This window comes from Lygodium microphyllum, chromosome 15, assembly GCF_053477565.2.
Source record: "Lygodium microphyllum isolate KBCC chromosome 15, Lygodium_microphyllum_v1.1.10, whole genome shotgun sequence".
Taxonomy (NCBI): domain Eukaryota; kingdom Viridiplantae; phylum Streptophyta; class Polypodiopsida; order Schizaeales; family Lygodiaceae; genus Lygodium; species Lygodium microphyllum.
Genome location: NC_141149.1, coordinates 100,770,074 through 100,781,986, shown reverse-complemented (window position 1 = coordinate 100,781,986; position 11,913 = coordinate 100,770,074). Strand labels below are relative to the sequence as shown.

Below are 11,913 nucleotides of genomic sequence, written 5' to 3'. Positions count from 1 at the left end.
CAACCTACCTCACTTTCTAGCTCTTGTACTCTTCACTTTTAGTCTATAATTGTGATTCAAAGTACTTGATTCTTAGCAAAATAAATCTCTTTTCTTCAAAATCAACTTGTACAATAAATAGTAATCAAGTGCCTTAATTGATGCTTTTATTATAACTTAGGCTACATTTATTTATTAAGGCTTAGCACTATGATAAAACTTATTTGGATGCATGCATGAGCAACTTGAGCAAGTATATTATCACCATGGAGAATAAAAGCAAAGAATGGACAAAAGAATAAAACAAGGAAGCCGGTTTACATGATATGACTTGCCACTTAGCACGAAAACTCGTCTAAGTCTACCTTGTACTTAGCTAAGCTTTGGAACCTAGTATTCAATCCTATTGGTAGCTTGCCCTTGTGATTACATGACCTTGTCTTTAAAAAGCATTCTCTAAGGCAGACCCTCGTGATTTCATCTGACACCTTTGTTTCGAGAATGCATTGTCGTCGGGTGTAGAAGTTTAGAGCAAGATCGTTGTTGTTCGGCATGTCTCGAGCAGCCTTGATGTAAACTAGCTTATGAAATGGCGAATAAAATGTTGCAGGTTAGTGTGGCTCGAGCCTCCTCGGCAGACTGCACGTTTAGCAGCCTCTTGGATAGCAGAGATACGCTGCGCATCATCGATCATGTGCAGGGAATTAGATCTCGAGTCACCATCACATGTACAGTCAGTAGAGGTAGCAGGCAATGGCTGCACAGGACAGGCTGCAATGGCGCTAGAATTAGAGAGCAGCTTCGGGACTTTGGCTTCCACCTCTGCCCTGATTATACCACGAGGATCTGCAGAGTTAGAGAGAGAGAGGCCGATCTTCCACAGGTCCTGGACGCACCTTGAGTTCATCATTTGGTCATAGGCGCAAGGGCAGACGAGCATGGGCTTGCCAGCCACCATGCTTTCTAGCACAGAGTTCCACCCCCCGTGTGTCAGGAAGGCTCCCACGGCACCATGGCTCAGCACCTGCAGCTGCGGTGCCCAGCTCACAACCCTCCACGCCCTCTCTCGCATCTCAGATTCTGCCCCTAATTCTTGCTTTCTGCCCTCTTGAAACCTCAATTCTGTCCCCCCAGCCACCTTGCACTCTTGAATTCGTAATTCTGGACGGCTCTCTTGATGTAACCCTAGTTCTCCCCCTCCCATGATCATCCCGGGTCTCTGCACCCATAGCACAGGCATTCCCTCTAGTCCCCGCGCATACTCCTCCACCTCTTCTCGCGACAAGGTTGCCAGACTCCCAAACGAGACGTACACCACGGACCCCTCCGGCTGCATGTCCAGCCACTTGACGCAGTCCGGGTCGTCTTGCGGCCAGAGACAGCAATTGGAGCAGCTGGTCCCGGCCTGATCGACCAGCTTGCCCTCCGTGAACCCCTCCGGAAGCACAGGTCCGATAGCTTTCATCCTACCGCGAAGCTTGTCATCGCATGAATTTGTTAAAGCTTCAATCGCGGCCGGCTCGAGGTCCTGGAACGTGTTGAGGAGAATCCAGTCGGCCTCATGCAAGCGATGGAAGCAGTTCAGCAGAAAGGCGCGGACAAAGCAGGAAGGGTCTTCAGGACGCAGGAAGTTGTTGATGTCATGGAAGCTCAAGAGGGGAGCACCGGGAACAGCATGGAGAGCCCCTGTATGCAATGCGCATGCATATAATGAGATAATGAGTTATATTTTTGCAGGCAATAGGATTCAAAGGAATAATCCGTTATCATGTCTCATTTTTCGCAGGCGAGAAGAAGAAGAATCCATTATCATGATTCGTGTCAATCCTTTGCAGGCAAGAAGAAGAAGAAGAGGATAAAAAGTCCTAATCAGAACACCATGATCACTCAGTAAAATTTGCCGGCAAGAAGAAGCCCGAAGAACATAGAATGACGGCAGGTCGGAAGAATATTACAGAAGGAGAAGCATTCCCAGTACTCAGAAATTAATGCATGCAAGCAGAAGGCAAGTAAATTTGCAGTTTTCTGCCGGCAAGAAGAAGAACAAGGAGGAGGAGGATGCACCTGGAGTGGGCTGGAGTGATCCGTCGGCTACCATTTTGAAGCAGGCGTAGCTGGCCGCGCTCTGTGTCCAGAAGGCCACCCGAGGCAAGCCAAGCTTCAGGGCAACGTCCTGCGTGTACACCATGAAAACATCAGACAAGATGAAGGAGACAGCAGGTTCCTCCTCCTCCTCTTCCTCCTCCTCTTCTTCTTCCTGAACTCGATCTGTCGATCGACGCTGCAACTGCTGCTGCTGCTGCTCCTTCTTCTTCTCCTGCTGCCGCCGCCTCATGTCCATGCTTTCTCGGATGAGGTCCTCCAAGGCGTCTCCCATCCTGATGATGCCCCTGCAGAGATCCTCCGCAGTGGTGCTAGGGTTTGGCTCATCGGAGGGCAGTGCCACGAAGCGTATATTATTGTACTGGCTGTGGTACTGTAGTGCCTGCTGTGACGACGTCCTCGACTCCTGAAGATGAGAATGAGGAGGATATTGCTGCTGCTGCTGATGGTGATGAGTAGTAATGGTGCGATGGTGCTCCCTGGTGTTGACGAAGGTGATGAGGAAGCCGTGGTCGGCTAGCTTGCTGGAGAGGTGCAGCAGCGGATTGATGTGGCCCTGCGCAGGAAACGGCACCACCACGGCGTGGCCCCTCCACCTCGGCCTCATGCCTCTCTCTCTCTCTCTCTCTCTCTCTCTCTCTCTCTCTCTCTCTGGCTCGTGCAGCTCTCTCTCTCTCTCTCAGTTCCAACCATCAAATCAAAGAAGCTTCATATCTTAACCTTAATCAGTATTAAGGTTAAGATTCCGATCTCCAGAAAACTCGACAAATTGTCGTTAAGATTAAGATCAGGATTCCGATTATCACATCTCGACAAACCCTCATAAAAACCCCAGACTCTCACGAATCCCCATGCACGTTCCATTATTTGAGGGGGCCTTGGGCGTCGTGACTCCTGAGGCTGCATGCTCAAAAGATGGACAAAAACCAATAGGGTGAGGGAGCAGGGGGGGATCCTTTTGGTGACGTTTCTTTAATTTAGACTTAGGCCTATTACTCCTGGCCCCATATGGGTTAGAGAAAGAAAGTACATTAAAATAGAGACGCATCTCATACTTGCTTGTTGTTGGACTTGTGATTACCCTTAACTAGCAAATAGGAGAGATGTAACCCACGTAGTAGACATCACCCCATCAAAAGCATAATTGCCTTTTGGTCATTGCCCATCCTTTCTCTGCTAATGCTATACCTTCCTTCTTGTCACCACCTATCCTTTCTTTGGTGCTCCTCTGCCTTGCTTCTTGTCACTATTTGTCCTTTCTCTAGTGCTACTCTATCTTCCTTCTTGTCCAGGGCCTAGGGCCTGTCTCAAAAGTGGTAATTGTTTGTACTTTCCCTAGTCCTAACATGGCCAATAATTCAAGTATAGAAATGTCCTCAACCTTGCCCAAGCACAAGCCAAAACGAGACTCTATTTGTCCATCCTCAAACCCTAGCTTGCCATATATAAGAAAATCAATGTCTCAAAAGACCCATTGCTGCCGAAATTATTAAAGCAATAAAACTCAGCTTGAAAATCTACAGTAATGCATACGCTAGATCATCAATCCATTTTCCAAACAAGCTCAAAGATGCGCCCTTTCCCTTCAGCTTGATCCTACAACAAGCCTACCCACCAATGACAATGCAGGGTGATGTCTACAAAATGAAAACCTCTCCAACTTCCTCTTCCAAACAATTAGTTGCTTGCCTTTACCCAATGTATGCCACAATTCTAGCACTTTTTGTGAGTGCAAGGCTTGCCTTACATCAAAACATCCATTTGTTGCCCATATCTTGTGCACAAGCTTGCTTTTGGATAGGCAAGGGTGCCACGCTTGTCCTTGCACAAGATACACATTAAGGTTGTTGCATTTTGCACTGTCTAGAATCCAATTTCATCTTGTAGAGCCCATCTACTGTGTTGCCTACATTATTAAGAAAATTACCCAAGCTAATTCCTACTTCAAAATTTGTTTCTGTCTCACCTCAATCCACTAAGGGAGTTCAACACCCTCCTATATAAGGTGACCAGAGGAGATTATTAGCAAGCTCATTGGTACAAATTGAACAAAGTAAACCATTAGTAAGCCCACCAAAGAAGAGGATACACTGTTCAAATTATGCATATCCAGTCTTGAATTGATAAATGTGTTGCGTATTAACTCTCTAATACAACACTTTGCATTGACTACTTATCTCTATTTTAGTTTGTAATTCCAATTAGATTGTGAACAATGTTTAAATTAATGTGGTGTTAAGCAAAGTCATCATTGCACTCTTGAGTGATCACTATTATCTCACCCCTTAAGACTGTCTTCATTTGCTCTATGTTCTAAGACATAGACTACCTATACCTCTTGCCTATAAAGAGAAAACTTCAAAGAGTGGCACATTCTCTTGTGTTTGTGAAGACAATAGCCTATTTGTTATTGCCATCATGAGGACTAGGCACATAGGAATTATCAAAAAAAGAAGTGAAAGGCATATGTTTGCACAATCCAATGATGTTGTCTTGCTCCACCATGGAAATGCACCAGTAGCTTTGGGGGAATCTGAGCCCTCCAATACTTTGATGATCAAGTTTATAACCAAGAGAAGACAACTACATTAGATGAACTACAACATGGCTAAGCCAATTGCTGCACATGATGAGGGTATGTCTATGTGAGAGTATTGTAGGCAATTCGGCATGGATGTAACAACCCTAGCTACTTGGATAGATGGGGGGTCCAAAAAGAAGCATAGGGTCTCCCAAACCATTGTTACGGTTGATGAGGAGAAAGCCCTTCTCAATTGGCATTCAAAATGTAAGAAATTGGGCAGCCAATATCTTTAAGGTGCTTTAGGTTGAAGATTGTTGAATTGTGTCAAATGCGTGAGACCCCTTTTACTAATGGCATCCTTGAAAAGAGTTGATGGGATGGATTTTGGATGAGATACATGCAACTTACTTTTTCAGTAAATGAAAACCTAGATAAGCAAGCACATCCTCACACACATCTCACAAGCTCCAACCATTAGATGTGTCCATTTTTAAGCCCTTCAAGGCCACTTTTTGCAAGGAGAGGAACCTTTGTAAGCATGAAGCTTCTCTACACATGCAAGCAATGGTGAACTAGTTGGCATTGCATCTAGGGTCTTGACTACAGCTTGCACGAAAAGTAATATATAGGTAGGCTTCAAGGCAACTCGAATTTGGCCCCTAAACCATGACATTCTCAACCACAATGATTTACCTTGCTCCAACATTGATGTACATCTACAATTCAGAATGTCAACAATGATACATATGAATCATACATGGATACCGAAGAGTGCAACCATGTTCTTGAAACACAATGCATGGAGAGTGCTTAAGCTCACATGAATACCCAAGAAATGGTCGACTGCAGCCATGTTCTTAGCCACTTGTTTGACACATGTGGGCCACCGAATGCTCCACTCACTATCAATCAACAAGGTTGCAGTGTCTTGGAATTGTTGCAAATACCTTAAGAAAACATGGCTATCCCTTGTGTGCATGGGGGGCTTTTGTGGGGTATTTTGACTCCTTGATCCTCATCTCATTCCAATTCATTGAGAGTCTCCAAGCCAAGAATGCAAAGAAGACTGAGATTGAGAGGCCAAAGGAGACAAACCAAGCATTACGAGAGTAGAAGAGCTAAGACAACCAAGCTCTTGTTGAAGCTTGCAAGTGACAAATGAAAGAAGATAATAATACAAAGAGTCTAGGAAGGGGTGGGAATTACAACAACTTCAATTTGAGAGAGATCTACGAGTAGTATTGTGAGAGGGTGCACCATCAACAAGCAACCTACCTGCCTTGCATGTGCCTAAAATGCAAGAGAGGTTGAAAAAGAAATGCACTAATATGCCCTCCATCTAAAGTGTCTAAAACACATAAAATGATAGATAAAGACAATGTCAAAGCTTCTTATGTCCTCGTTTGACTCAGACTAAGGCTCATAAGCAGGAGATCATACACAAGACACACATGACTACATACACCCCCTCTAAGATCTTGGATGTGGAAGAAGGCCAAAGGAGATGAGGATCTGAGGGTGGCAGGAAGACTGCTAATGACAATGTAGTTTGTCATAAAGAAAGCTAGCCAAGGAGCAAAAGCTAGCCAAGGGAAACGGAGATGCCTCAAACGAATCACTCTTGAAAACTTGAGTTGAGAATTGGTGACCCAAGTCTCTAACTTAAGTATGAGACAATAGTGAGGAACTATCAAAGGTACCATAAGCTATATAGAAACGCTAAGGACCAAGGGCCTAGCAACAAGGAATGTTGACTTGATGATGAAGAAAAGGAGTAGCCGCATAAAAGAAAGGCCCAAAGTAGATTGGAAACCCTAAAGCAACTTCTCATGATCTTGGAAAGCTCCCTCTAAAACACAAAGGGCTAAGAAATCCATAGCTGCATCACTAATATCATCCCCCTCTAAAAGGGAGGGGAGGTACGAGGGAATCACTAGAGGAGATGGTGGGGAATGGGACAGAACTTGTGGGATAAATGGTGCACAATCGAGAATGGGTGCAGCTATAGAAAGCTACCTCAGATAGCCATGCACAAAAGAAGAGGAATGGAGCATAGATAGCCCCATCTCCTACCCATCTATGACAAAAGTGACTCCTATAGAAGAATCCTTAAAAAAGAAGGTAGACTCGATGAAGAGAACGTGGGTGTTGAGACAAGGAAGGTCGTAAACAGAGAAGAGAGGGAGGCCCAAGTCTAAAACGTATAGGACCTCAAAAACGAAGCTCATTGTTGGGGGTAAAGGCGCCTCTGCCTAGCCGCCCGTGTATTACTACATTGACAGTACCCGCCACTGCACACTGTAGGTGGCAGGCGCTCTTCATCATCACTTTATTCTTTATTCTTTATTCTTTTAGTGATAGTTTGAATAAAGGAAGGCCCGATCACACATTGTGACTATTGGAGTTCCCGTTTTGTGTCTCTCTCTTTCTTGCTCTTGCTCTCCCGCCATAGCTCTTCCAAGTAAGCTTCGATCCATCTCACCTTTCAACTAGTAACAGAGCATGATTTCTCAAGCATTCTAACTTGGTTCGTGATTCCTTCAGCTTCTTATTGATTACCTACACTCATTGGGTCTCCTTCTCGGTAGCCATAGCCAACTCTTTCGAGCTCCCGTCACTCCCCGGCTTCTCGAGCATCTACCTAGCCCTTTTGGGCACCCTTAGGGCATTGCATCAGAGGCACTTCTTCATTTTTTTTAGGGTTCCATTGAGCTCATAGATTCACAGCACGTTTTGAGCTTGTGGCAGTCATTGGACAACTTGGTTGCTTACCTAGCTTGATTTGTGGCCTTCTTTGGCCCCCTGGCAACCACCATAAAGCTTGTGGTAGCCCCAACCCCCTGTATGCAGCCCACACATATTTGCACCATTATTCCAAGTTCATTTACAGCACATGATCAATCGGTTGATCTCCTCCACTCATTCTAGTCATTGGTAGTCTTATTTGGGCACTATACACTTGGTTTATGCTTGGGATTTGATCCTGAGCCTTGGCATTGAGCATTGATATGATTTACTTCAGGTTTGGGACTATTATACATAGTTTACAGGCATCCCACAGTAGTAATACATTAGCATTTTATGTCTAGACCACTTTGGCATTGACATTGGTTGCCCGATGGTTCTGAATGCTCCCCAAATACTAGGGGAATGTATGCCTATGATATGAGATTCTTTTGGGGATGAATTTGCTCAGCCATTGACTATTTTACATAGTCCACAGGCAGCCCAAAATATGGCAGTCCCCCTGTCATTACATCGTATACTTATGCTACATGGTCATTTTGATGCCCGATTATGCCCGGTTGATGCCTATACAGATGGGAAAGTATGCCTATGGTTTTGCCTACAATTTTGGGCTTAGATTGAGCCAATGTTTGCTAAGTTTTGGAGATTTATTTTCTACTAGAATATTTAGGTCTAAAGCTCATTTGCTTATGTTTGGATATGGCTATTGGATTTGGGCTATGTCCTGGATGTATACATTGATGTAGTGACTCTCAGGGATAAACATAGAGCTTAGATTTGCTCTCAAATCATTGGTTGAGATTTAGCTTGCTTCACATAGCATTTGGATCTCCATCTTTGATATACTTATGGCATGTACTTTGCTTATTTCTGACTGGTCTTGACATGCTTAGCTTATGCCATCTCTATACATGCTAGTTACATTGTCTTGGAGTTGATTGCTACTACGGCTTACTTGGGCTTGACATTTGATTTTCCAAAGCTTACTTTGGCTATTACTTGGCTTGATAGAGTTAAAATTTGGATGTACTTGATGTCCATGGATGCTATGTATGGATGCTAGAGAGCCTATATGCTGGGGATGTCTCATTGATGTTTGATCTTGGAGACTTGTCATCGGTGCTCTCTTACAAGCTACTGCAGCTTACTTGGGCTTGACATTTGATTTCCCAAATCTTACTTCGGCTATTACTTGGCTTGATAGAGTTACAATTTGGATGTACTCGATGTCTATGGATGCTATGTATGGATGCTACAGAGCCTATATGCTCGGGATGTCTCATTGATGTTTGATCTTGGAGACTTGTCATCGGTGCTCTCTTACAAGCTTTGTTCAATCTTTCTTGCTTGACATTTACGGCTTTTGTGCTAGTGGGAGCGTCTTGATATGCTTGACAGACATAGAGTGGGTGGGTTTATGCTACTTGAGCATTCAAATACTTGAGACTGGGATCTTCACTTGGATGTTGCATGGTTGATATGCCGTAGTCCTCATAGATGTACTTGGGCTGATTTGGGGTTTGCACTCCCTGAGCATACACCTATTTGTATCAGGTCTTGCCAGTGTTGTATACACTTTGCCCTATTACATAGGGGGTGTGCCGGCTTACTGACAAATTCATTTGACATGCTTGGGTGTTTTCTTGATGTCCGTATGACTGTCACATGTTGATTTATGCCCACTTGATGCTGATAATGCTTTGATAGTCAGTGGTTGACTTGGTGCATTCATTTTGCCTATAGTTTGCTCTCATTATACATGGCTATAATTTATTATAGCAAGAAGTTATGCATGGACTGTGACGTATTTTTCATACTGAATCATTCTAATTTTATGTACTTTTGATGATACTTAGTGGGCAATATCATTAGCTATTAGTTCATGGTCATTTTGCCTTGGTTTTGGTGGTATTTTGGCTGTTTACAATAGAAAATAATAAGCAGTTTTGAATTTTCTGCACCATTTTGGACTATAGCATGGCAACTCCTTCTAATGATAGTGGTATCTTCAACATCATTAAGATTGATGGTATGAATTATGCCTATTGGAAGAGCCAAGTTTGACAGATATTTGTGCAAAAATCATAGATAAAACCACTAAGGTTGCATGGAGAGTAGCTTGAAACTATGATTGATGACAAATGGATGGACCTTGATGAGTTATGTAAGTCCACCCTCATCTTGTCTCTCACTGAACAGGTACATTACAATGTGGTTGAGGAAGCACAGAGTGCTTGGTAGCTTTGGGATAAGATCAAGAACCTCTATGACAAGAAAAGTCCAGCAACTTAGATGTATTCGCTGAAGCAACTTATGGACCTGTGCATGAAGGAGAATATGGTGATGCCTGCTCATTTGCACTAGTTCCACTTTGTACGGCATTACCTTCAATGATGAGGTTACTCCATTGTTTTTTCTTGGGACTCTAAGTGAGTCATGGGATGTATTCCACACTGCCTTATATGCTCCTACTACTATTTTGAACTTGCTCGATGTAGAAAGCGCTCTTCTGCAGGAAGGGATCAACCATAAGAACTTGGATGCCTCTCATGTATTGCATGCTTTGATTGTTAGAGGCAAAGATAGTAATGGAAAGAATGATTGTGGGAATGGCTATGGTAGAGACTCACAGAAGTCTAGGTCTAAGTGCATGGTAAGTCGCACAGCAAGTCTCGTGGGAGAAATGCTAATGTGACATGTCATCATTGTGGCAAGAAAGCTCATATATGCCCATAGTGTCATGAGTTGCACAATGAGAAGAATAAAGAGAAGGGGAAAGACAAAACACAGGAAAATTCCTTTGATCGCAACATTGTGCCTATGAAATCTAGTGTGAAAATCTAGGAGATAAATGTCATGTAGATTGATGACTCCGATGGGGAGTACATAATTGCAGCTAGTTCTTGTGATACTATGCCATTGACTGAGGTTCACTCTATGTATGCATAATGCTGGCTTTTGGATTCTGGTACTTCATTTCATATTACACCATGTCATGAGTGGTTCCACTCCTACTGCACTGTCTTTGGTTCAGTTTGCTTGGGTGATGATAGGTCACTTGCTATTGTTGGCATTAGGGATATACGACTGCAGTTCTCTATTGGTAGTACTTTTCTGTTATAGGCTGTACGTTATGTACCTGCGCTTACACGTAGTCTTATGTCTGCAGGGCGGTTTGATGATACTGGGTTTCATGTCTCTTTTGGGGATTCTGCCTGGAAGATCACACATGGTAGACTTGTGCTTGCTAGAGGTGCCAAGGCTGGCAACCTCTATCCTGTTGTAGTTGATGGGTCCTCTGTTGAGCATGTTTTGTCAGTGGGGTTCCATTCCACATGTATCTCTTTGGCATGCCCGTTTGGGTCATATGCCCTTGAAGGGAATGAAAATGCTTTCTGGTTTTGCAGTACTTACTACCCCTTGACCATGTATGTTTTGATTCATGTGAGCATTGTCTTTATGGCAGCAAACAGACTAGGAATACGTATAAGAAGTTTGGTAGGACACGCATGAGTGAGTCCTTGGCATTGGTACATTCGGATGTTTGCGGGCCCATGCCCTATCAGTCTATGTGTGGTGCAAAGCATTTTGTGATGTTAATTAACAATTTTTCATGTAAATTTTGGGCTTATACCATTAAGATTAAGTAAGATGTATTGGTTGTGTTTCAGAGATGACTTGCATTGGTTGAAAACTAGATTGGACATAGGTTGAAATGCCTTAGGATTGACAATGGGGGAGAATATGTGTCACGTGCCTTTGAGCAGTTATGTGATGAGAGGGGTATTAAGCGTCAGTTGAGCGTCCCCTATACCCCACCCTAGAATGGTTTGGCTAAGAGAATGAATAGAACCATCCAGGAGCGTGTACACAATATGCTTAGACATGCAGGCCTACCACAAAGCTTTTGGGCTGAGGCAGTCAGTACAATTGTGCATATCATAAATAGATCAGCTTCCAGTGGTTTGGATTTCCAAGTTGCAGAGGAGGTATGGAGACTGGGAAATCTCCATCTTATGTGTATCTATGCATCTTTGGATATTAGGCATACTACCATGTACCCAAGCACAAGCACAATAAGTTGGATCCTAAAAGTGTCAAATGCATTTTCCTTGGCTATGGAGATGCAGGTGAGATGGGTTATCGCCTCTGGGATCTATAGGTGTGCGGAAAGTCATTCGCAACCATAATGTAGTCTTGCATGAAGACAAGATGCATAGGCAGCCTGAGAAGGTGGTAGAGATACACATGATTATATTCTAGAGGAGCCATGTGCTTCTTTACAGCCAGTTGGACAGCCTGCAACAATAGTTGGTACACATGGCCAAGGTGTTGGACAGGATGCTGGACATGCAGTCGAACCTACAGTGAGATGGTCTACTAGAGATAGACATCCACCTCATAGATTTGAGCCCTTGTTGCATTATGTCTTGATTACAAATGCTGAAGAGCCTCTCACCTATGATGAGGCTATGCGCAAGGGTGACAATCACTCTTGGAAGAGGGCTATGCAGTTTGAGATGGACTCCTTGCATAAGCATATGACTTGGGATCTGGTT

At 43.7% G+C, this 11,913-nt stretch overlaps 1 protein-coding gene across 1 annotated transcript; it reads right to left on the bottom strand.

Annotated features, from left to right (window-relative positions):
* Positions 1-223: 223 nt before the first annotated feature.
* On the bottom strand, positions 224-2,867 carry LOC148024827 (putative UDP-glucose glucosyltransferase). The gene is made up of 2 exons (XM_087694477.1): positions 2,044-2,867; positions 224-1,665 (listed from the first exon to the last, which is right to left on the bottom strand). Exons 1-2 carry the CDS (start codon positions 2,687-2,689, stop codon positions 557-559), a joined length of 1,755 nt encoding a protein of 584 aa, XP_087550603.1. The 5' UTR covers positions 2,690-2,867; the 3' UTR covers positions 224-556.
* Positions 2,868-11,913: the final 9,046 nt, after the last annotated feature.